Raw genomic sequence first — 26,750 nt, forward strand, 5'->3', positions numbered from 1 at the left:
TCATTTATCAATCTAATAGGAAAGTAAGTAATCAGTCTCCTGTGCCTGACACACGTCGACTTTTTGGGTCTAAGGCAAGCCGGTTTCCTAACGATGTTTTCCTCCACCGTTCGAGGGAATGTTAAATGCGCACATAGATAGAAAGTCCATTGGTGCACAGCCACCGTTCGAACCTACGACCTCAGGGATGAGAGTCGCACGCTGACGCTAGGGCAGTATTGCCGATCGAATTAACTGATTTAATATTTTATTTAATGGAAATCGATATATTATATATCGTGCAATTAAATGCACCGAGTCATTTCTGCAAATGCAATATTTATAATACAAGCGTACGATATAAGATGATTGATACTTACTATAAAGGACTTGTTTATAAATTAATGCGGATTAGCGAACGCAGAGTCTAGCTGCTAACATCAGTGCGCGCACGTTGCGACCGCCGATGCACGCTTGCAACGCATTCTAAAATGGCGGATTGGTCGCATTTTGACCGCGAAATTGGGTGTTTTGAATATCCATACGGAAACCAAATTGCAACTACATCACAGGAGTATCCATCGCCAAATTTCACCGTGCTCCTCACGCCACCAGGAAAACCCTCTGAGTGTTATGGAAGGGGGTAAGTTTTTTTCATTCGAATTTCAAAGTTCATTTTTTCATTCGAATTTCAAAATCCATTTTTTCATTCGATTTTCAAAATTCAATTTTGAATTGTGCGAATTTTTGTGATGACAATTAAAATATAGTCTCTATAATATTTAGACTGTTTACAAGTTGTAATACGATTCTGGTCAATCTTAATTTATGCATTGTATTTGACCAGTGTTGCAGTTTTGTTTGTGCAATGCAACCAATTTAAAGACGTGTCGCGCTATATTAACATCTGTTTATATTTCGTGCACAGAGCTATAGATTATCAATAAATTAAGAATCTCATTACCTTAGCAATAGAATGATATGTGATGCTATTGCTGACTCTCTGTTATCACATTAAATGTAAGGTTACTTTGAAATGTCAACTTTGCGCATTTATCGCGATAAGCAAAATGAGAACTATTAGCTTGAGCAATTAATATGAAAATTGTTTTGATGTTTATTATCATTCCCAAGTAAATAGGAAGTGTTGACACAAATTTCCACGTCTTTGTATTAAGAAAATTCTTAAGCAACATTATATAATTTGTGCAACATAGTTATATTGAACGGTAAATAATTTTTTTACCACCACCTTTTTATTTTCTTCTCATACTTAATAATATATACAATGTTAGGACAATAGATTAAGATCAAAATTTCTCTATGTCCAAATTTAAAACCGCATTAACATTGTGGGGGTGATAAATTAAAAAAATCACAATTACATTATTTTTTATAAATGCAAATTTGTCTGGATCATATTGACATATGATGTATGAAGAATATAAGCTTGGAATGTAGGTAATAATTGGTCGTGTAGGATCTGTCTACGTAAGCCTCCTAAAAGACCGGTCACTACCTTCTGGTCTATCGAGATAATAATAAGATACTTATAGAGTTGGAAGCGCTCGGGTCCCGGAGTTGTTTATCATCTATAACAAGTACGTAACGAATCCACGTGCAAAAGATCGTAGTATTTATGCTGCAATTATAAAGTATTTTTATTAAACACTCACTTTGTTGCTCGACTAATTAAAAAATGAGAGCAACACGCGACCTTATCGATTACAAGCCTCGCAACTGTCGATGAAAAATTGGAAAATGCAGGACTATAGATTACATGTTCTTAAACGGATGAAAAAAAATTCAATTGTAGTTTATTTTACTATTTAAGAGCGAAGAGTTGAAGAAGAGAAGAAAACAAAAATAGACAACAAAATGTCTGTTAAAATCTGGTTGACGACTGATCTATAATTTTTTATATTCGCCGAAATATATTGAATTTTATCATGGTATTCTAATGCGTTCAATGCACTTATTAAAGTAGTTTATTCCCAAGTGAGATGTTGCGCGCGAAATTAAACAATTGCGTGCGAAATAGGTCATTTCTATTAAAAGGGCAGGTTTTATTAAAACCTCGAGAGGAAATCGACATGCCTTATGGTGCGCTTACACGAGGGCAATAATTGCTCGGCGATACGAATGGACCGATCTGGAGCAATTAATGGAGCGATTTCAATAAATTCAATAAATGTCAATAAATTATTTCGGCGATATTGCTTCTAATTGCTCCAGATATTTCATATCGCTCAATGTCGCAGATACGAATTGACGAATATCCAATGGACTTGGAAATTCCTAGCAATTTTTGTATATGTCTCATTCGCACTTGTTTGTTTTGCGGCTTGCCGTCTTGCTTCCGCGGGGACAGCGAGAGGTCTAAATAATAATAATTTCTAATTACTTTATTCAAAAGTAATTCAAAGTATGTTCGTGACATTCTAGTAAAGTTTTTGAATAATATATTATCTAATTCTTGAAAAAAAAAACAATTAAATTAAAGAATTAAAGAAAAATTAAAAAAATAATAAATTAATTATTTTTTTCTTTAATTGTTTAATTTTATTTTCACAATGAAAATTGCGGCCTCTTTGCCAAAAACTATCGCACCCAGATTTGACGCACCAGACGCCTTTTCCTTTTCTTTCTTTTTTGTTTTTGATTAATAATAAAAAAAGCGCTACAAGCCGCCGCAGCAAAAAGAATGTCGTCCATAGCGAGCGAATACTGAAATGCTCGTGTATGACAGTATTGCCTAGTTGATGAAGTTGTGCCATATCGCTCAATATTGTATTGCGCAGTATTGATGCTTGTTGCCGTTGCCGTAAATTGCTTGATGTAGTCGTGACGTCATAATTGACGAGTATTGACTGGAATTGAGCAATTTTAATTGCCCGTGTAAGCGCACCTTTAGACAGAAAATTTATTTATTGAATTTATTTTATTCTTAGCGGCAATACTTAAAATGATTATAATGCAATTTTGCGCTATTGTTGCTATCAGTAAATAATTATTTAAAGTAATTAAAAATTGAATACCAAGGATATGTAGGATTAATTAATTAATTAATTTTATTTATTTACACTTATATATATATTTATATCTTGGGTTAGTTTCCAAATATCTGAACTCCGGTCCGTGTTTCCTTCAAAGTAAGCGTTTCGTTAGGCACTGAGGCTTTGTTTACAATGATATTATGCAAATAAATTGCGCGTGAGTGGAATTCAAATTATTGTTTACGTATTAAAAATATATTATAGTTTTCAACGTAACAGTTGCATACCGTTGGATTTAGATGTGTTTTATGCATTTCTATATTCTTTTCTGTTGGGTAAAGGTCCTATGTTACTCAGTGATAATATATTTAAATAGTGGAACAAATTTTTTTGAAGATTCCCAATTTTTTTGAGTTTATTATTTAAGATGATTTTCTCTTTTATAGATTTATCATAACATTATAAAAAACTAAGAGTACGAAAACCTCAAACTCTAAATTGTTTAACCTTGTTGCTAAGGGTCACACTACAATACAAATTTTACTTAGAAACTAAAGACGATAAAATACAATCAATACAAAAACAGAGAGAATTTTATACCATATAAAATCTAAAATTTATGGAGCATATCGTACACCATGTCCAAAAATACCCTTTAAGTACACTTGCATAGCGGTGTATATCGATGACTTAAGGACAAACACATAAACGTTTATATATATACATACACAATCGCCACGTTCTTTCATCTTTATTGATAAATAGTTAAAATATGCACTAGCCTGAACACCATTAGTTCGTTCATGTGGAATAGATCGATACACGCACTGAAGACTATTACTAAAGGCCGATTTACATTATCTTAGTGTTTAGGAGAGTGCTTTAGTACAACTTGAAAGGCAAGTACTTTAGCGTAGCGTTTACTAAAGCAAGTAGCGTTTACATGTTTCAACTAAAGTACTATCCTAAAGCACTCTCCTAAACACTAAGATAATGTAAATCGGCCTTAAGAGTAAGATTATACGAGTATAATAAGCAAATTTAAATTTACTCTGTTATTTACGGTAAAACGTGACAGATAAATATAAAGCTAAGTGATGAATTGACTAATAGATAGGTTTGGGAATACAATAAAAACAAGCCAAGAAACTTCATTCGACGGCTCATTGGTCTAGTGGTTAGTACCCCTGACTCCCATCCATGGGTCCCGGGTTCGATCCCCGGCTGAGACAAACATCGATGTGATGACCATTTGGTGTTGTGTTTAGCTCTTGGGTGTTTTAATATGTATTTATATGTCTATCTATCCTTTTATGGGGAAATTCGGTAGATGTGAGTAAAGTTTTTATTACTCAGAAAAAATGTATTAGGGCTATCATGGGCGTTGGACCTCTTATAAGCTGTAGACCAATTTTTCACGAACTCGGTATTCTGACAGTACCAAGTTTCTATATCTTTGAAGCAGTTATGACTGTAAAGAAACATCCAAAATTATTTAAAACATATAAAGAAACTTGCTTGTATATACCGAGGGATCCAACACGGCTGCGGGTGCCTGCATGTTGCACCGCGCTATAATATTCCAAAAATTGTTACGCCATGGCTGTAAGAATATTTAATCACCTTCCTAGAAATTATAGATCACTGGCATGTAATGTTTTCATGGGGAAGGTGATTAGGTTTTTAATGTCAAGGTGCTTTTATAGCGTGACCGAATATTTAGAACATAAGTTTATCAATTACTCATAAATGACTTGTCTACCGAGTGATCCAACACGATTGTAGGTTCCCGCAAGTTGTATTGTATTGTAAAAATTGTTAGGCAATGACTATCAAACTGTTCAATCACCTTCCTAGAAGTTATAAATCACTGCCGTGTAGTGCTTTCAAGGGGAGGGTGAATAAATTTTTAAAGGCAAGGTGCCAATTATATAGTGGGAGAGGTTTTGATCATAAGTTTTGACAACAATTATACTTAACTGTTCTTATAATTATGACATCATGATAATTGATATTACATTTGCACGCCTATTTTATATGCCTGATTGTGCGGTCTTTTTTTATAATTAATCAAACTAAATGTACCACTTTCTTTGCAAATAAAAACTTATTATTATGTATATCCGTTGCCTAGTACCCATAACACAAGCTTCACCAGCTTAGCATGGGACTAGGTCAGTTGGTGTGAATTGTCCAATAAAATTAAAAAAAAAAAACCCACTAAGTTTTGTGTATAGGAACTTCATTTAATAGGATTAGTAGTATACGTTGTGGACCCACGGCTTACCAATTTAATTATAAAAAATTCTATTTTTTTTTTACTTAAGTATCTTAAAAGTGTTGGCCGAGTAGGTTCTTTCACTAACCGTTAATGTTCGCATTTAACACTCGTACGGGTAGAAAAAGTCGTGAGAGAAAACCAGGATTTTTTTTAAATATATTATCAACTTTTACTAATTATATTTTTATCACTAAAACATGATATAAAAAAAATCAAAATTGAGTGCCGAAAAATGTAAAATTTATTTGTCTGAACTGATCACTAATTGCCTATTGAAAATATCACGAAACAGACACAGAAAACTGAAGCCAACACTAACTGACTTTATATGAAACGGTTTTACTTTTCATCAATAGGTATTAGTTGACGGTATGACAGTTAAAAGTAGCTGCCTTCATTTAAATTAAGGCAATTAAGGTATAGTGCACACATACAAAAGCTACGGGGTGAGATTGACACCTGAGAATTCACACAATGGCCCTTCGAATAAACACCAATCACAGCCTAGAAATAACATATATAACGACGCGAAGTTAACTACGATTCAGAAACACAGGAAATATACACGAGTGTTTTATCTAATAGGAATGACATAGGTACCCGTGGCGTATTGATAGCAAACAGTCTCGAACAAACATGACATAGAAACAAATATAGTTGAAGTAAGCAATCACATGCGAGTTATCAGTTACTCAGTGTTTAACTCCTTAAGAACTATGTACGATAAGGTTCTATGTTTTTTATAATTGCGATTTTAGTCATTTTCAAATGTCTAGTACGGTTAAAACAAAATAAATAGTTACTTTAATCTCGCTAGAATCCCTGTTTAAAATGTTTATAATACATTCAGAAAGTATCATCAAATTTAAATTTTAGATTGACGCTACCTTATTATACGCTTATTAGACGCTACCTATACGTATATTTGCTTTTTCTAATAGGCAAGTAGATGAGCAGCCTTATGTGCGAACCAAACCACTTTCATTTTTGGGTTTAGGCATGCCTGTTATCTTGCTTATTCCGAATAAACCAGAGTTAAATGTTAAAATAGAAAGAGATGTGCATTGGTGCAATTCGCTTCGAACGCACGGAGATTTGGCGCACAGGCTTCACCAACTGTTTGCCGTATCTTTAAAGAAACACACATAAAATTAGTAAGTATCTATAATGAATAAACATTACTAACGCAAATATTAAAATATACAACTATAAAGAATGACTCAAACTTGTATGACGTTTCTGTTTCATGGCGCTATCGTAATAATCAGTTCGTAACGGCTTGTTTCAGAATTGTTGTCGCCACATAAAACCAATTAATTTCGTTGGCTCTTCTGACTGGCGGAATACTTTAATATTTTTTCATAATATTTTTTTTTTATAGAACAGAGGGCAAACGGCTCCTGATGTTAAGTGATACCGCCGCCCATGGACACTTAATGCCAGAGGGCTCGCGAGTGCGTTGACGGCCTTTTAAGAATTGGTACTCTCTTTTCTTGAGGACCCTAAGTCGAACTGTTTCGGAAATACTTCAGTGGGCAGCTGGTATCATATAGTGGTGGTACATATATAAATAAATAAATGTTAGTTTTACATTTATGGGAATGATTTGGATGGATCTAGTACAAAAGTAATCCGAGTTTATTTGTTTGAAAATTGATCGAAGGAATGCCAATATTGCCTCACCTCTATGAAATATCTTCTAAGTATATACCAGTATTATATCGTTCAATCGGTCAGCTGTTTTGATTAGTTTTGTATATACATCCATGATTAAATTCTGCTGTTGAACGCTGTTCATTTTAAGATACTGATTGAAATCTCGATATTTTCCATTTTCTCTCAGATGGAAATCTCATAGGAGAAATAGTCTCTTAATCCATAGACAAATGCAGAGACAATTCTAAGGGTAACATTCAGTGTTATTTGTCAAAATTCTATAAGTTTTTTGTCTCTAAACCTCTCTGATATGTCAAAGTCATTACATGACTTGTATGAACATGTCAAAAAGGACTGAATTTCCGGATTTTGCGAAAATCTGATCATCCGACCAAAGTGTGATTATTACTGTCTCTAAATACTTCGATTTTGATTGAAACTAAATGAAGGTAATTATTTGTTGAACGTGTCCAGAATTAGCAGGGTATGATTTCGATATGATCACGTACTGTTTGCTGGTGCCGGTGTGGAACAATACTGGATTGGGAAAACATTAAACAAGGATTAATATTAAATGGATTTAATAAAGCTATGAAATTCTAGACCAGAATTATTTTAGTAGATGAAAACTGCAATTAGATTTCGTTAGATGTATTGCATTAATCGGGTACTAAAGTGCCTAATTAGAAAACAAAAGTAGCTAAGATGGGGCGTGGTAGGTTTAAAACCAGAGATAGCGTTAAGTTCATCGAGCACAGCAACATAATCTGTGACTTACAATGAGAGAATAGACCGAAAAAATGTCCGTGATGTCAAACTCTTGGCATTACCATATGAATGAGAAAAAGGAAAACTACCTTAATCTGTTACTAGAGTCTGGCTAATGAAAGAAGATAATTGAATTATTTGAAAACTTTCGGATGGCAACACAGAATGTCATTGAATTTCTTAGGTTAGTATGATTTATTGTCTTGATACTTCATGCAATTACTCATTTTTATTTCTATTATATATTTTTTCCGAATAGTTAACAGGTACAATAGCCTAAACTTTGTTTTATTTGATAGAATATTTCGTTTCTTTCGCAGGATTTGAATAAAAGTGTGTTTTATAATAAATATAGTTCTAGTTTTCCATGCAATGCTAGTCATTTTAAATATCAATAGTTATAAATATGTTACTATCAATGTAAAGAATAATAAAATAAAATCAATCAAGTAGGTTTAATCCACAAAATATATCAAACTTTTAGGGATACCATACTATTTTTTTTTAAATTTACCGCGCTTTTTCGTTATCTTCTTTCATTAGCCAGACTCTAATATTATACATGTATCTACAGGTACTAGTATAATAATACATATACATTCTCTAGAAATATATTATGTTGGAATCTCCTCAATCAATGTGATTACAAGAATTTTGCTTAAGAGAGGTATCATCAAGTGAATATGTGAAGTTAAAGTTTCGTTATATAAAAAAAACTAAAATAATAACATATTGGAGAGATAAACAAATGCAATTTTCAAGGTACCATACTATCGTTAAGTTATGATCGATCTAAAAATCAACAATTTCCTAGGTCATAGGTTTCATAATTTTCCTATGCCCTATACATTAATTTATTTGTATCTTCGCTCTGACATCATGTTATACAATGTAAGGAGATTACTGCTTCGCATATTCAATTTCATAGCATAATATATCAAGATAAATTCCTCTCAATAATATAATAAATTAATTTAGACAAATTTAATTGACAAAATACCTAAGACCGTAAATATAAATGCCTTGATATGTCATGTACTATATAAATAATAAAAATATTTTAAATATATAATTACGTAAAATGCAGAAATAGAAATCAAGATTTGAAAACTGCTAAACTCCAGTTAGGCTAGATACACTTATAAACAGTAAAATAAAATCAAAATTAAGTCAGTTTGCTGATTTCAACAACCCATCCATTCTGGACTATTTATTCCCACTCTTCGCCAAGCCTTTTGAACTGGTACATACTTTAATGTGATTCATATGATAAAAACACAATTCCAGATTTATTAATTAAACAACTTTATTTTATTAATACTGTAATAAACACAACCTCCTAAAGGTTGTTTATTGGAAATTGGTGAACCGTAACAAATTACACACACTTTACAGACTGAATATATAATGAAAATTATATTTGCATTTGCATATATTAATATTAAAATACTTCTCAACCTGTTTATATCGTGAAAGCATCGGATTGACAGATCTTCAGACGCCATTATATTTAGTATCGTGACCCATTTAGGCAAACAATCGGAAATATTTTAAAAATGTCCCAGACAGCGCGTGCGCATCTATGTCTAGAATCTAGACGTTCCAAATACAAAAGATTAAATGGTAAAGAAGCATTTAATAATCTAAATCTTTAGGTAGATACATTTTTAAAAATATATATAATAAGTACTCTTGCACTTCACAATGTTCGTCTATATATATAAAATTCTCGTGTCACAATGATCGTTCCCATACTTATCCGAAACGGCTCGACCGATTCTTATGACTTTTTTATACATATTCAGTTAGTCGGAGGATTGGCTACTATCTATCTTTCAAACCCCAAGTGATAAGGGGTGTCCACACTAAAAAGAAAAATTTATTTTTTAGACAAAATTTTTTGTTTTTATTTTTTTGATACAACATACGAGAATACATACAAGCCTTAATTTTCTCCCCTCTACGATCAACCCCTATTTTTTATTTGTTAATTAAAATCTTATGACTTATGAGGTTTATATATTATAGAGAAAAATTCACAGAAAACCCTAAAAAGTTTTCGTTCCAGAAAACCGAACAAATGTTCCATGTATTGGTATGTAGCTACTCAAAAGTGGGATAAGTATAAAAAAACATATTAAGGAGAAACGAAGTTTGCGGGGGCAGCTAGTATGACTATAATATTATGATGCCCGTTATCATGTTTTTTTTATTTTTTTAAATCTTGAAAATTTTATAATATATAAATAATGTTTTTCTCTTGGATTACGGTAAAAGCGTCTCGGAGTGCGCAATAATTTTGAACCATCAACGTCTGATCACTAAATACTATGTAGTATATGAACACCAGCACGTATGCCGTATTCTGGTTAAAAATGAATAACCATGGAACAATTAATCCTGGGCGAATAATGGATATTTAGTTCTATGCATTTAGCACTTGCTCGTACGATGAGCCAATAAGTAAGGACAACTAGACAATGTGGGCAAACAGAAGAAATCTGAAAAATTCATTGGATGATTGCTTTATCCTAAGTAATTATGGAGAAACGTTTTTCAATTAAACTTTTATAATAATTAATTTCATGTTGCTCTACATGCACCTTGTAAAACAAAAAACTAGGCAATTAAAACTTGGGCGGTTATTTCCACTTTTTCAAGTTCTACACCCTGAAACTGGCAGTAAATTTCGTAACACTTTTGTCGTACATATGTGTAGTTATCTTCACGATATTTTTTAGATAAAATATTTTTAAACGAATATTGTGTTCAGTGTGTGAATAAATTATTCAGCAGTTTAATATGCACGATTTTCAGCATGAATGCCCACGGCTACCTCGTTGGATTATTAATAACATTTCATTTCAAGATAGATGCTAAAAGGATTTTCCAGGAACATTTTTGACCTAGTTAGTCAGCGTCTCTGTGTACCAATGGACTTTCTGTCGCTATGCGCGTTTAACACTCGTATGGTGAAGGAATACAACGTGACAACCCGGTATGTCTTAGACTCAAAAAGTGGGCGTGTGTCAGACACAGAAAGTTGCTTTGACTTTTAGTAAATACAAATGATCAGGAAACAGATACAGAAATCTGAGGCTCAGACCTAAAAGGTTGTAGCGCCGCTGGAGTTTTTTAAAGTATTTTACAATCTATGTTCTTGTTCGTGCTGTGAACAAAATCAATTAATATAATTAAAATAGGCTTTTACTTATCACGTTAACAAAATATATTTATATCTAAAACAACATACCTTTCGACATTACGTAAAATAATCTAGTATATATAGAGTTTTGATTACAAACAATTTGTTTACCATATTTGTGAAGTATGTCAATCCACAAGAGAATTGACTACATTTCATTGGTAAGAGTGTTGTAACAGCAATCAAGTGAGTGAGGTGAAAATGATGGAAAAATCCAAGGAATTATCGAGAGCGGAAAAGTGAAGTATAGCTGTCTATAAACAATACTTGAATACAACATTTTTATCTTTTGCATGTGTATTATACGACTGAAACATAGCACCTAATTGGCTATGAAATTAAAAATTATTACGAAACAGATGCAGAAATCTGAAGACCAACATCTAGGGTTGTAGCAACTGGATAATCTTTATACTATATATGTCGCAGAAAACTAGTTTAGTTAGCTGTTCAATTAACAGCCTAGCCTTTTAACTAAACGGCGCCGTTTAACTAACGGCCTGAAAGATGTTCAGCCAGCTGATTAAACAGCTAGGCAAATGACGTTTCATTACTTGCCTAGACTGTTAATTTAAATTTAATTGCACTTTCTGTCACTCTCCAACTCGAAACGAAAAACTCGACTTCTTAAGTAATTAATAATAATAAAATAAATTTAAAACAAACATTTGTCCTCTATCAGCAGGAGGCATGGTGAAATAGGAGGACGCACTTACATTCTCGAGGGAACATCACGCAAATCATAGTCGAAATAACTAACATCACCACATACACGAATTCAAGTCTGACCAGTCACCACAAGTAACACCCGTTCACGATTATGACGCAGGGCCAGCAATCGGCCCTCTTCTTTTATATAATTATATGCAATTTGGATGTCTCAAAATTAGAGCCCGCAATTTTTTTTTAATCGAAAGGAAATTTATTCATTTAAAGCCGCGTTTGGCAAATCTCAGACCAGAATAGTTAAAATATAAGCTTCGAATATAAGCTTAGCTTATATTCTATTATATGCTGTTTGTAAAGGACAGTGAAGGTGCAGAAATCATTATTTATGTGTTAACTTCCCCCACCATACTAAAATGTTGCCAAATTACGATCTGATGCCAATAAGACAGATACATCAATATGCCTGCTACTCATTAACATTTTTTTTGCCAAAAATTGAAAAGGTTATACGCAGTTACAAAGTAATGTTATGGCTCAATTTAGAACATGCTATTATGTCAAGCTAAATCTCGTGAACACAGATAATAATCGAACCAAAGATTTTCAAACTCTTTGTGAAGGTTAAATTAAAAATATAGTACAGTAGTCACATGGCACAGACATAATACACAATATAATCTATGGTTGATTGAATTTTCTAGAATAAATCTTTCTGCAACATAAATTATATAGACGATTTTTACGTCACGCATATTTATGTTGTTTACACGAGAGTGTATTAACTATTTCATAAGCTATAAATTATTTAAATTGGCTTTTCATTATGACCCTTAATACATACACGCATTTGTCTATGTTTCGTATACACACTTATGATGCGTAGATTTGGTATACCGCTTTTAAGCCTTATTAGAGGATCGCAAAAAATGGTAGAACAGATGATTCAGAATAGAGAGAATTTAAAAATACATGACCATGCAATAAGTGTTACTTTAAAATAAACTTATACCTTATGTTCACTGGACACAGATGCAAACAAAAACAAAAGACTGCTATAAAAAGGGAGCGGACTTTATTTTATTATTTTATTAACTATTAACACTTTATTACACATTAAAACAAAAACACTTAATAGTGCAACAGGCGGTTTTATCGCTTCAGGTTTTTCCTGGCAACTCAAATAAAATAAAAAGAAAATATACATAATTATAAAGATTTGTGAGAGTGCATTAAAAATATAACAATAATCATCAAACCTTAATATTCAATTTGATTCTCTGTGCATGTATTTTGTACTTTTACGTTAGGTAAGTATATTATATGAAATGCTGCAAAGAGTTGTTTTACTTTTTAATACAAAAATGAACGCATATAGTGTGATGCTGCCTACTGCAGAATACACCTGTGCAATATACCACATATTTTAATCCGCCATAATAAAAAAAAATTATACATAATCAAATTATATGTTATAAAATATATGAAAGTAAATATTCTTTTTGATTAAGAAACAATAAATTTTATTTTAAGTCTCATAATTCATCGATAACCAACAGATATGTTTTCGTATTTAAATCTGCATCTACGCGCAAGATGGCTGTAGACAGCAAAAAATTGAAAATTCTCTCTTCAATTTAAATTTATTTGTATTATGGAATTAAAAGTGTTATGATTATTTTAACCTCGATTTACTATTGTAAAGTATTTTCAAAATATATATCAAAGTATATTTAAATAATAATAATAGCGCTCTTAAAATTTGTCGTTTCGATAAACAAAGATACAGTCATGAATCAAGCAATCCGCCGAACTACTTCGCGTAAAATCGTAAAAATATCAACTACCTGTTTTAATTAAACCCGATTGATAATGCGAGTATTTAACAGAATATAGTAACTTGTTCTCGAATGAATCACGCGAAATATATGTCTCGTTAATATGTATAAGCATCGAGACTTGTATAATGTATAATTGTTATGTAGGAGAAAATGCACACAATAACAATAGAAATTTGCGTTTACTATAAGTATAGGTTATTATTACGCGGTAATGTTGTTGAATTATCAAATTAAAAAGCCTTAAAATCCCTGTGGGGAGTTCACCTATCTACGATTTTTTCGTTGATAACTAACCGACTTCAAAAAAAGGAGGAGGTGTCTCAATTTGACGGTCGAATTGAGATACTATATATATATCGCGGGTAAAATCGTCGTTTATGATATTGAGAGGACCTTTCAGAAATCGTGGTGGCGTCTAGAGCGTTTGTTAATCTTTTTATTAAGTATATGATGATTAAATAGAGAAAAGCAGTCGATGGATCTTCTCTAACGTTTTACACTAATTACCTGGTGTTTGGGCTTGATAAATTTGTATTGATAAACCTTTACACCTAGATGGGTAACTGTCATTAGTTTTTTTTTTCTAGTTTTCTGTCTGAAGTCGGACTCAATTAATATATACTAGTTCCGAGATTTAAATGTGCCACGGTTTTGCTTAGAATAATATAATGGACTTGCACTTTTATTGCGACAGAATGTGAATAAATTATTATAATTCCTCCTCTCATTATCATAATAAAGACGAAGTTTTTGGCGATAAAATTTCGGTACACAATGCAATGTCCTCGAACTATCGGCACATGTTTCACTTCAAAAGATTGTACAGTTTGACCATTTCCTTTAAAAGTCTGTTACTTGACAGTATCTGGTCTGGAGGCCTGGATACATCCGGTAAAAAGTTCAAGTAAGGTGTAACATTCCTTTAACTTGCAAAATAAATAAGAAATATATACGAGTATACCAATTTCTATTTTTTTTTTATTTTCCCAATTTTGTACTCCATTACAACCGTCTTCAGATAATAAAATATACTTGAATTGGTTCAACCGTCTTCGAGTTCTGAGCTCAGCAACACATTTTGCGATTCATTTTTATTATATAGGTACATATAACTAGCTATTATGTACTATGAAAAATAATAAAATAATCAATTTAAACTTGCTATATCAGACTATGCCATCAAATGCCACATCTAGTAAAAAATCAAATTTATTATGTCTCACATTTTTGTTGCTGTTTTGTTTTGTTATTTTATATGTGTACATACATCTGTGCGCTCTAATCTCTAATTTTTAATCTTAGTTTTAAATATTGTTCTCAGTAAGTGAATTATGTATGCAATTCTTATGAGAAATAAAGTTATCCTTAAACCAATACTATGAATGTATTACCTACTAGCTGGCCTGGCGAACATCGTACCGCCTAACAGTCGATTCTTATTTTTTTTAAATATCTATTCTGCTATTCGGGACACCGGTTTAGCTAGTAAGATAAAAAAAAGAAAGTTGATAATACAACAAATACATTATGTCAAAAAATAAAAATTTACCTTCTCGGAACACCTCCACTAACACTTGAACTTTATGATATGGTATTAAAGTTCAAATTGCCTTTAAATATTATTACGAATATTTTGTATGGGAATATAGAAAAGTGTTGTTTTTAGACTTTTTCACTCATTTTTTTTAATTTTTCTCTCCTCGTACTTCAAGGAATATTATAAAAAAGAATCAGACAAATCGGTCAAGCCGTTTTCATGTTATGTCATGACAATGGAAAACGGGTTTCATTTTTATATATATAGATATCTATAACACCAACGAAGTCGTTATGAGGCATCATTGGAAAGGTCTTAGAGTCAAATCCAGATGACACTTACCGCGAACTATGACTTTTTAACGGTTGACGAATGATGTAACTCAAACTAAAAATAACTTTATTCATATAGGTAACCAAGTACACTTATGAACGTCAACATAAAAGATGTTAAATTGATTCTAAATTTACATTTACCACCAGTTCGCAAGTCAAGGGCGTAGAGCGGGCAAGAAGAACTGGCAAGAAGCTATCCGCCACTTAATTGCCAAGTTTTGAGTCATACAAATTGTTTTAACTGGAGCTAATCAATCCCAAGGATTAGGATCATTTAAACAATCGTCAAATTTATAAATAAATGGATTAATTTGCGTTTAGCGAGAGTTTTGAATTTATTCAGTGATATTACTCTAATTTCGCTTTGGAGTTTGTTGTAAAAAGGAATACAATTTCCATATATGGAGTGGATTATCTTCTGGTGCCTTGTTGGTCGTGAAATTATGGTTTTAAAAACATTAAATTTATAGCGCAGAGTCTCAACTCAGACTTACCTTTATTATTCATTTGTTTTACCCACTATAACATATTTTCGTATTAATCAGAGTGTAATGAATACAAAATCTAAATCATATTTTCATTGCGTCATATATCTGTCATATGCTAGGGGCGCATTTCAAACTATAAAATGTGTATTTTTAAACACATATTTTAACAATTTAAAAGAAAAACATAAAAATGAATGTTTGAAAATATGTTAATTTTAAGTTTATAAAATACACTTACACTAATAGAGTTTTTACAATATTATTAACCGGCATAAGATAATTAAAAATAAATAAATTAAAAAAAAAATTGGCCCCGGCAGCATTTGCGATACTTATTTGTTGAACGTGAAAAGCACCAGCTCGGGTCACCAGTACTTTCTACCAGGCGCCAAACTGAATCATTATTATTTTTAAAAATATATTATATGTTTAATTTAACATGCTTGTTATATATATATATATATAATATATATAGTTATGTATGTCTTAATGAAAAAGTTATTCGCACGGGCTTTAACTCCGTGTTGAATTATTTAAAATATCTGAATGTAGTTTATTAATATTTAATTAAATATATAATAAATTAATATTGTTTTCCTTTAGAATTGTTTTATAACATAAACATTTAATTGATAAGCATAATGTTCACGGCTAAAAGTGATAAAAAAATGGGTAAAGCCCACTATGTAATAAAAACTAAATTTTGTGATGTGATAAACAGTTTATCTAAACTTCATAATACCTCATATAAATATAGTTAGTATTTCTTAAAATAATTAGTTTTGTTAACTAATGGTTAAGCGTTAGTGAACTTTTATAATATGTTCCTATAGGGTATGAACGATCGAACGATATATAAACTAAAAGTATATAATACACCAATTTTTGACATTCATAAGCATGCCCTAAGACCCATCTTAATTGAATAAACGTATTTTGATTTTGATCTACTAAGAGGTTTTTCATTACAAATTCAAAGAGTAAAAAAAATATAATTAAGACAAAAAACGAATCGAATAAACATTACAAGAAACAGTAGTTAAAAAAAGCGTTTTAAATATTACTTATATCTTAAATTTAATATAAAAGTCTGCATAAAGAACTGGTGAATCATGTATCCAATTATATTTTTTTTGCTAGGAAATCTAATTTTAAACCATAAAAATTGTTGTATGCTTTCTTGAAGTCATATTAATAGTTACATAGAGAAAGTAAAACGACACACCTCATTTCTAAAACGACTTGGCGATCACTCGCTGTAATAGATTTTAATGGAGAATGGAATGCTATGTTTAGATTTGGCATCGCGTCCACTCTACCGATGTACTAAGTAGTAGAAAATGTTTTTATTGTACTAATTATGTTGTGAAAAAAATCATAATTAACCCACGTGTAAGACCTGTTGACGTTCAAATTATTTACAAAAACTTCTAATATAAATCACAAAAATATAAAAGACTATATTTTTTTTTTACTTTTTGGCTCAACGAATAAGTATCGCAATATAGCGAGGAAATGCTGCCAGCGTTAAAGGTACACTGCCATAGGGACCAAACTTTTTAAATTTGTTTTGATTTTCATTTTAATTATTTCTATTATTACTTTGATGGTTAATAAAATTGTAAATACTGTATACTTGATTGTATTAATAAGCAATGTTAACACTTAGAAATTATGGTAAACGAAAATGTTACATACTATATATTTTAGTGTTAGGAATTCGACTTCACATTACACACATTCACACATACATTCGCTTACACATTAAATTATGGGACCTAATAAAATAAAGAACATTAATTAAGAAGTTGGCGTTAGTCTTTGGGCACGTAAATCTATCGGCCCTCGCTCAGATGATACTCGGGACATGGCGAACCTAACCTTTATTCTATAAACTGACATAGGGCGACTGAATAGCGAATGTCCCTGTGATACATTTATGAACAAACCAGTACATAGCCAGTTCATTGTAAAATTTTACCACCGCTATTTTTTCCAGAGACAGTCCTCGTGAACTTCGGAATAAGGCAGAGAAGCAAAGAAGGGATAAGATGAACAAATCAATTTCACATTTGGCAAGTTTGGTGCCACCGGTGGCGATTCCTGCTCGAAAAATTGACAAGACTAGCGTTCTGCGACTTACTGCACATTACTTACGCTCACATCAATATGGTAAGTGTTTTAGTTAAACAAAACTATTAAAAGTGTTGTTTAGTTACAAACAAGACAACTGCTACTTATAAGTGTAGATCACTTTGTAAATTTAAGTTTTCACCAGACTTAACATTCACAAATTCTTTCGAATGTAATTTTTCTTTACGGTGATTTTATTTTCAGCTTACCTACAGTGTTTGTAAAATCATTGTCACATTAGCAAATTAAAAGCATATCAGCAGTTTGAATTTGCAGGGTTTTAGGTGTATGTGCGTCATCATTGATAATTTTAAAGCAGTACCTGTCCAGCCGACTCAATAGGCTAATTGACAGTATGAAAAATTAAGTGTTATTGAGAGTAAATAAAATATGGTTTTAAAAAGCATTATGGAGTAAAATAATCATATTTTTATAAAAAAATAATTGTTGTCAAAGTCACGTGAAACAAAAAACAGATTAGCGTAGAATGCTGGTAAATAATATTTCTTTGCCTAACTAATCGTAAAACTGCCTTGAAATGCTCCATTTGTACAATATAGTCATTCATTAATAATCTGGTCAAATCAGTTATTATTGGTTGCGTATACAATACTTTAATTCAGTTTTGCTATATTAAGTTTTTATTTTGTTTCAGTCTTTGGAGATAGTTTAGACAGGGCGAGAAACAGTAAGGAATTCAGTTGTGATTTTACAAAAACTCTTCTAAAAACGTTAAAAGGATTCCTCATAACGGTGACCTATAAAGGTCTATTTGTGGTCGTTTCTCCAAATATAGAGGAATATTTAGGTTACAGTGAGGTAAGTAATTTTTTTATAATTTCCACGAGTGAAAAGAAATGGAGGCCGAAACGGTGACACTGGAAGATTCGACCAAACGCACTTCTAACATGATCACTTCATAATATTTCTATTATATTTAATATCGTTTGTATTTAACAACCGTACTGAGATGTTTATTAAATTCTCCTTATTTGTACATTAAGAAATATATACAAAATATTTGAACATCGACTCTCTGAAAAGTTAACGATTAGATTGAAAGGCTTTCTATTGCCTTATTTTAAATCATAAGTTACCCGTCACGTACGGTTGTTATTGTATGCATTGCGAAGATGTAACCAGCTATGCGAAATCTGCAATTGCAAAGTTTTTTATTTAGCCTATGTTTTCAACTGTTATGTTGCCTAAACAGCAATCCGTTTTTTTTTAATTTTATTGTTCATCTGTTAAAAAAATCACGTGTATTAGACATAAATTTAAGTCCGATTTTGTTGTTCTAAAGATCCAAATCCACGGTCCTGGTTTTAATTTCTTAATAGTTTTTCTCACCCGTAATATGTAGTTTATAATGCTTAATAATTGCGACTGATTTTTATATTATTATTGATACAGGCTGGTTAGTATAAACTGTATTCTTTAATTTTTAACAGTTAGACTTGCTTGGTCACAACATATATAATTTCGTACACGAAAGTGACCAGGCTGTACTGAGGGAGCAATTGACGCCACCTATGTATATGTTGGGATCGAATGGCCGATTACTGATACCCGACGATCCAGATGGAAAGAAGAAGCTCACTGAAGAACTCGTCAATGAAAAACGGAGTTTCATTGTTCGGTAATATACTATTGGCGACTATCATTACCATTACCGTAATAATTAAGAGCGGATATACACATAGTCAAAGTTTATTGAAGAGAAACTTCTTTAGGGACATTTTACGGTTCATCTGTAACTACAACTCAATAATAATAATTTTAGCGTCACGAAGATGTGCAACGTTTTTGGCGAAGAAAAGGGAAAGAGCGAGAAGTGTGAATTACCAATATGCAAAATAATTTATTAAAATCTCAAATGACGAATTGTAAATAAAAAATGCCACGTGTTTTTACTATCGTAAATATAAATTTAAAAAATTTAATTTATAATTTGTATTAATTTTCGACTCTTTTAATATTTTAATGACAATTAAATTCATTAACTTTCTAGCATATCTTCCTTTTTCCCTCCCTCTAAGACTCGGAAATCTAACGTTTTAGATTTGTATAAATGTGAACAAGTCTTAAAAATTTGTTTGCCAAAGAAGTTTCACTTCTGACATGTGTACTACGCACGTTTTTTTATAAGACCAACAATCATTTGTTTGTTTTTTATACATCTGTCCTCTAAATAAAGAAGTTTGTTAAAAGATATCAATCATAAATTGTGATAAAAGTCTGGACTAACTGAGGCGTGAACTCCATGAACATCTGGATTCGCCCTCGTAGTTAATACACCTCATGAGTTGCCCACCTCCGTGGATAAGGGATAAATTTCTGGAGTGAAAAGTATTGTGTTTCCACAGGAGGCCCTTTAGACTTCTGCGTACCCTTTAAGTTCTGATAGGATCAATGCGATTCTATTACATGAAGAATACCGGCGCAGAAACTCAGTCAGCCGATTTGTCAAAGCGTTTTTTAACCATTTGTTAGATATTGAAAGTATATGTATAAGCAATCAAAAAGTAAATCATTACTTTAAAATTTGTGCCCTATAAAGACATTTTTACGTGAATTAGAAGCCACGATTGAAAGTAATAATAATAAAAATGTAAATATAGGTCGCTGGCCATAGTTTAGTGAAATATGTTAACCTTATTTACTGGTCCATAAAAATAAAACCAACGCTCTCAGAAGGGTCATATTGTAATTTTAGATTCAATTTCATCAAACTATATTAATTATTTTTTAGGTTTAGGCGACTTAATCAGCAGAGATCGGGACCAATACATTTCTTGTCGTGCCATATAGAAGGAACCTTCCGAAAAGCAGATAGGGCCTGCTCAAATTACAATAAACACTGTCACATTGTCCGCCGAGCAAGATATAGAGGTGAAAAGCCAACTTCAAGTGGAAACGACATTGTAAGTACCATTTCAGTTGGCTCGTAGTGGTGAGAATATAAAACAAAAGACGATCGTGCTGTCATCGCCTTAAAAGAACGACGTTTCGTTTTTGTTTTATAGAACAAGGGGCAAACGGTCAGGAGGCTCACCTGATGTTAAGTGATACCGCCGCCCATGGACACTTTCAATGCCAGAGGGCTCGATAGTGCGTTGCCGGCCTTTTTGAAGGACTCTAAGTCGAATATGTTCGGAATACTTCAGTGGGCAGATGACTTTTGTATCATATCTACTGTTGGACATATCCACACAATCAAACGTGATATAGTTTCGATATTAGTAACACTTGTCGAGACACAGATGTACAATAAATCAATTAATTATATTTCGTTCTACAATGATCTATTCCTGCACCTGATCATCATGGTATTTTAACTTAGTATATACTACTATGATGATTAAAACACGCTAAAAACATTTAAGGCAAATACACAAATTCTTTTCAAATTTCTTTAATTAAAACTATATAATTGAGGCGCCGAACATAATATTCATAACGCAAGCCCTCGCTCGACACGCAATAATTATTTTATAGTTTATTCTGCTTGTCACTATACATTTTCATTGTTATCTGGTCTTGTGGAAATAATTACTTAAATTCTAAGAGGAGATCGCTTTTGTCTGGCAAAGCTCTGCGTCAGGTCCGATATTGTATGGTAAATGGTAGATTGTGTATTATTTAAAATAACGGGAAAATACAGTGGAATTACTAACTCGAATGTCACGGGAAATGTAAAAAATCGTTTTAACGAGTTTTCGATTTAAAAAGAACTTCGAGATAAATTTTATTTAACTGCTGAAATTTCGACATATAGAGGCGCGATTTCTAAATGTATTTTTCGATTTGTAGTCGAATTAGAATAACAATTCAGTTATGTAAACAGTTTTGTTGTACTTGTAACTAGCTGTCTCATAGCTATAGACATAACTTTGAAATAGACACAGAATTGTGCCTCCCGCAATGAGCATTATGCATATTTTTAGATAATTAATATTTATAAAGGTTGATTGAAACTGCACGGCGTACAGCCGATGTGTCGTCAGAAAGAAGGCACTCACGTCGCCATTTTTAAAAAAATAATATTTATAATTTCTTTTTGTCCATTTATTAGTCGTGTAGTGGTTGTATAAGAACTGAATATCAAAGTACTTTATTGGTTATGGTTGAGGTGGAGAATAGTATATAATATAGAAGCATTTAATTGTTGAATTTTATTAATAATAATTTTACAGCTACTATTAATGTTGATATCTATCGGTAAAACACGGTTACTTATTCCGAGTGATTTCTGTTTGAATTGGATGATATTTGCTAAGTTTTTCTATCTTTGGCTATGATATAATTATTAATTACTTAAAATGTCATGTGGAACATGGTGTAATGGTTGCAGCTCCTTACAAACGTTGTAAAAAAAAAAACATGGCGATTAAAAAGAGTGGCGGAGAGTTTATTGCCAGTTCTTCTCTGCCGTTCTACGCCCTTGATTTGAGAACTGGCAGTAAATGTAAAATTAGAAGCATTAATATTTATATCTTTAATGACGAATCACAAGTGTACATTGTGTTACCTACGTGAATAAATGATTTTTGAATTTGAATTTGATATAGTGTGTTGGTACTGTAATATCTATTTCATAAGTTTTGTTATTTATTTTATCAATCTCGTCTACTGTGTGATAGTGACGTTGGACATAATATTCCCATAGCTTTATACATAAAATTGTTGCTGTTTCATTTTCGTTTACTTGTTTTTGGGTGAGATCTCCTTTCTGTGCTAACTAGCAATAAAGGTGTATAACTAAATTATTGTGTCTCTTTACATAATACGTTCCAGCTCGTTTCTCGTAACCGGATGCTGTGTATTGGACTGTCATCCTTGTCAGCACATAAGTGACATTTCCCACATATAATTTTTTAAATATCACATTGATGCTGGCGTGTAATAACAGCTAGATCGCCAATTGCAAAAGTTGATATAGTTGAAGATATACATATGTGGTTTTTCCAACCAATTAAACGAATGTTTTATATCTATACCATATCATATATTTATATGAACCGAGAGTTTGTGGGCAAAGCCCTACTCTGCAAATCGTCATCTATGCCCACCCCTCACAATCTTCGGCTTCCTCGGCTCCTGCCCTGGACTGAGAGTCGCTGACGTCCTGCTTCCTGTCACGTCCAGCGTCAGCTTCAGACGTGCCCTGGTGGTCACCCCAAGGCAGCGAACCACTTCGTATATTATCATTTACTTGGCTCTTAATATTTGAATTGCTAGTATAGGCTATGATGTGCCGATCCTCACGTGGCATAGATATTAAAGCCGGATGTGCAGTTAAGCTCATGAGGGGGAAATAATAACAATAATTAATTGAATTGTACAGATATTTAAAATCAGATATTCATCAAAAATATTGTTATCAGGTATTTATTGGCATCGCCCGACCGGCAACAGAGACATTTATGACTGAGAGATTCCTTGAGTCCTTTAAAATGGAGTATCGCACCCGTCACTCAATAGATGGACAAATCATTCAATGTGAGCAACGCATAGCCCTGGTCACAGGGTATATGACACACGAAGTTAGTGGAGTTAATGCGATGAACTTTATGCACCGAGACGACGTGCGATGGGTCATTATAGCTCTGCGTGAAAGTATGTATATTCTACTTTGTCTGACTCTTAAGACTTACTCCTTGAGATTTAGCTCAAAGTACGACTCCTGTAATACGAGGAATACTATAATACGAGAATAAAACCAAGGCATAAAGGGTTTTACTGCAATCAATGGTGGGGCAATGGAGGGGGGGGGACAAATTTCAGTTTTACTGCCCCCCCCCCTCTCCTGTTGTCAGCGAAATAATAGTAGATAAACGTATTAACTTTTTGTAGGAATCCTCGAAATTGCAATTCGTCAGGTTAATAATTACTGTTGACATAATCAACATATAAGAAATACAAAGAACCCCCCCCCCCCCCTTAGTGCTTACATATCACTTAAACGGCCCCAAATAAGCTCCTCCTTTGTCTTGAGCCATTGAAGGCCTCGAGGCTAAGCCAAAAAAATTGTGGTACTACATTGAATATAGTATAAGTCGTTTTGTGTCTTAGGTATGCCGGTTTACTAGTATTTCCTTCCGTACGAGGGAGTGTTAGCACATAGAAAGAGTCCATTGGTTCATAGACGTAATCAACCAATTATTTTCATTTACAGTGTACGATGAAAATCGGCTCTATGGGGAGTCTTGTTACCGGCTGATGACCAAAAACGGACAATTTATTTATATGCGAACCCGGGGACATTTGGACGTTGATAAAAATACGAATGCCGTTACCAGCTTTGTCTGTACTAACACGGTAGTTAATGAACGGGAGGGAAAAGAACTCATCCGTTTGATGAAGAAGAAGTTTATGCTACTCGTGAACAATGGTGACACTAAGGAGTTGGATGACATCAATGTTTCAGAGGTAAGAGCTTTAAGTCGCTTCTAAGTAGTTGAGGTACTAAGTAGTGAGCAAAGTTGGATAACTAGCAGTCTTAACTCTTCACTGTGGCACACGACACAATATATTTTGGTATAAGTAACGCCATCTTATGTCAACGTGAAAAATTATCTTTAACTTTTTGTAACAATATATTTGATAATTCATTAGTTTTACAGTTTTAAAATCATTTATATATTTCAAAGCGCACAAAGCGTGTTTTACAAACATGAATAATATATTAATTCTATATAATCTTATTTTTACAGGAAAATACTTCAAGCCTACCCGTGGAAGATCCCGAACAACTGCAAGAAGTCATTCTTCATTTAGTTACTAATTTGCCCTCCAGAGATAATACGGACAATTTACTAGATTCACCTAATGATATCAACTATACTCGCTTATCAATAATACCACCACAGCGGGATAGGATCCTTAACGCTATTATACGGAGCAGCTTTGTTATAGGTAAATACTTAAATTGTGGGTACAACTTGGCTTGCGGGACTAATGCCCTGGGTAGCTATACATTTGACGGCCTTTGAGTCTAAAGTCCCTAACCCCTAGTCCTCACTTTGAGTCCGTTAGCCGAGGATCTAGTTCTTAGAACGCACCAGGTTTGGTGGAACATTGAGTTATAAATGTCAAGATCCTGTACCATCACCGGGGGTTTTTTTTATGTAATAGGAAGCAAACGCGCAGGAGGTTCACTTGATGTTTAGTGATACGCCAGAAGGCTCGCAAGTGCGTTGCCGGCCTTTGTTTTACGGGTTGTATATCAAGTGCTTCAAGAGTTAGTTTATTCTTCTAAATAGAATGTTTTTGTACTTTACAAATACGAATGGGTTCTTGAATATAGACGGTTTTGGTAATGTAATCTTTGTTAGACTGTAATACTTGGGATATATTATGAGTGATAACTTCCATATAGGCCTAATGTTGAGACAAATGAACTTAAGCATACAGTACATATCACAGGACATTACAGTTAGAACGAAGAGAAAGAATTATTTGAATATCGTAGCTGGTAAATACGTCTTTATATACTTTTAGGAAACGCCAACCATGTGTCCGATGACAATTCTGAAGCTGGTTGCAGTGGCAATTCCCAAATAACATATAAGAACCCTGATGAAGATACCGAACCACCGACTAAGCTACCTAAAAATTATGATGACATATCTGATGAAAGCCTTATGGAAGTCTTGAAATTGGATCCCAATGAACAGTTAAAAATTACGGAGATTGGTGAGTCTGTTCAAAGAATGTATAAATAAAAGTGTTAATTGTAATGTTGCGCAATGCTAAGCGAAGTATTTTTGCAGGATTTGGGAGGCTCAGATGCTAATCGCCGTCCATGGACATATGTCAGGCGAAAGCGTCACTTGCAGTTTAAGAATTCGTACTTTTATAAAAGCAATACTTCGTAGAGATAAAGATGCAGGAAAAATTGTATGCCTTCGTATGTCCGTGTGGACGAGCTGTTATCGAGTGGGAATTTATTTACCTTCAAAATAACTGCCTATTTTCATATATAGCATAAAATTAAGTTATTAAAGTATGCGCTTGCAGCTATAGTAATATGTTGTTACCCAGCTTGCCAGATACTAAATGCTAAGTTATATTATGTATTTATAAGCTAATGCCACCTGCTTGTGCTATCGCTATGCGAGTTAATATGCGCGAAAGTTATTCTATTGGCTGAAGTAATGGCTTTGCACTTCTAACGTCACCGATAATTGAAATAGCCTGACGAAGGTCGCCAAATTAGTGTATTCGATATCAATCATTTTGGTCTATATTAACCCACTTCAATACAATCGACACCACACTTGCTGGCAGTTACTAATGTACTTTTCTTAGTACACTATCTCTCCGATAGATGTCGCACACCATACTAAGAAGGACTTATAACAAGAAACACCTTTACACTTACACTTAATTGATACCATTATTTATGTACTTTAATTCTTTTTCAGACACACACGGCATTAACTACAAGGACGTTTTGGAGGAGGCCTATCACAATAAAAAAATGTATTTCAACAATATTAACAATTAGTGTTACGTAGACGGCGGCAATGATATATACTCAATAGATTTCATAAATTCGCTTTAAATAAATCGTTTATTTGCAAAGATAATGGTACATTTAGATGGATTAATTATAAAAATCCGCACAATTTCGGCCTTTGATGTACTGTGTTACTTTGTATATTATTTTATAGATGTGATGTTTATGATTTAAGACTGGCATAAAATAAATTATTAATAATTTCGTCTTTCAATTCGATTTTACTACAAATTAGTGAATACAGTATTAGATAAAAAGTTATGTAATTATAGTTATACGTTTCAAGCTTTACACGCTTTTCATTAATTGTTAATTATTTTGATAATGTTTAATCATAACGC

General features: G+C 32.7%; 1 protein-coding gene across 2 annotated transcripts; it reads left to right on the forward strand.

Moving 5' to 3' along the window:
• Window positions 1-390: 390 nt before the first annotated feature.
• Window positions 391-26,623, forward strand: LOC125062488 (aryl hydrocarbon receptor nuclear translocator-like protein 1). 2 transcript variants are annotated; one of them, XM_047668470.1, is made up of 10 exons: window positions 391-622; window positions 17,752-17,924; window positions 18,541-18,704; window positions 19,337-19,524; window positions 20,638-20,809; window positions 23,273-23,504; window positions 24,064-24,317; window positions 24,602-24,803; window positions 25,389-25,583; window positions 25,661-26,362. In XM_047668470.1, exons 1-10 carry the CDS (start codon window positions 471-473, stop codon window positions 25,681-25,683), a joined length of 1,755 nt encoding a protein of 584 aa, XP_047524426.1. In that variant the 5' UTR covers window positions 391-470; the 3' UTR covers window positions 25,684-26,362. The 2 variants fall into 2 exon arrangements, with proteins under 2 accessions (XP_047524426.1, XP_047524425.1); XM_047668469.1 differs by having other exon boundaries at window positions 392-622; window positions 26,315-26,623.
• Window positions 26,624-26,750: the final 127 nt, after the last annotated feature.

The sequence above is a fragment of the Pieris napi genome, chromosome Z (assembly GCF_905475465.1).
Source record: "Pieris napi chromosome Z, ilPieNapi1.2, whole genome shotgun sequence".
NCBI classification, from domain to species: domain Eukaryota; kingdom Metazoa; phylum Arthropoda; class Insecta; order Lepidoptera; family Pieridae; genus Pieris; species Pieris napi.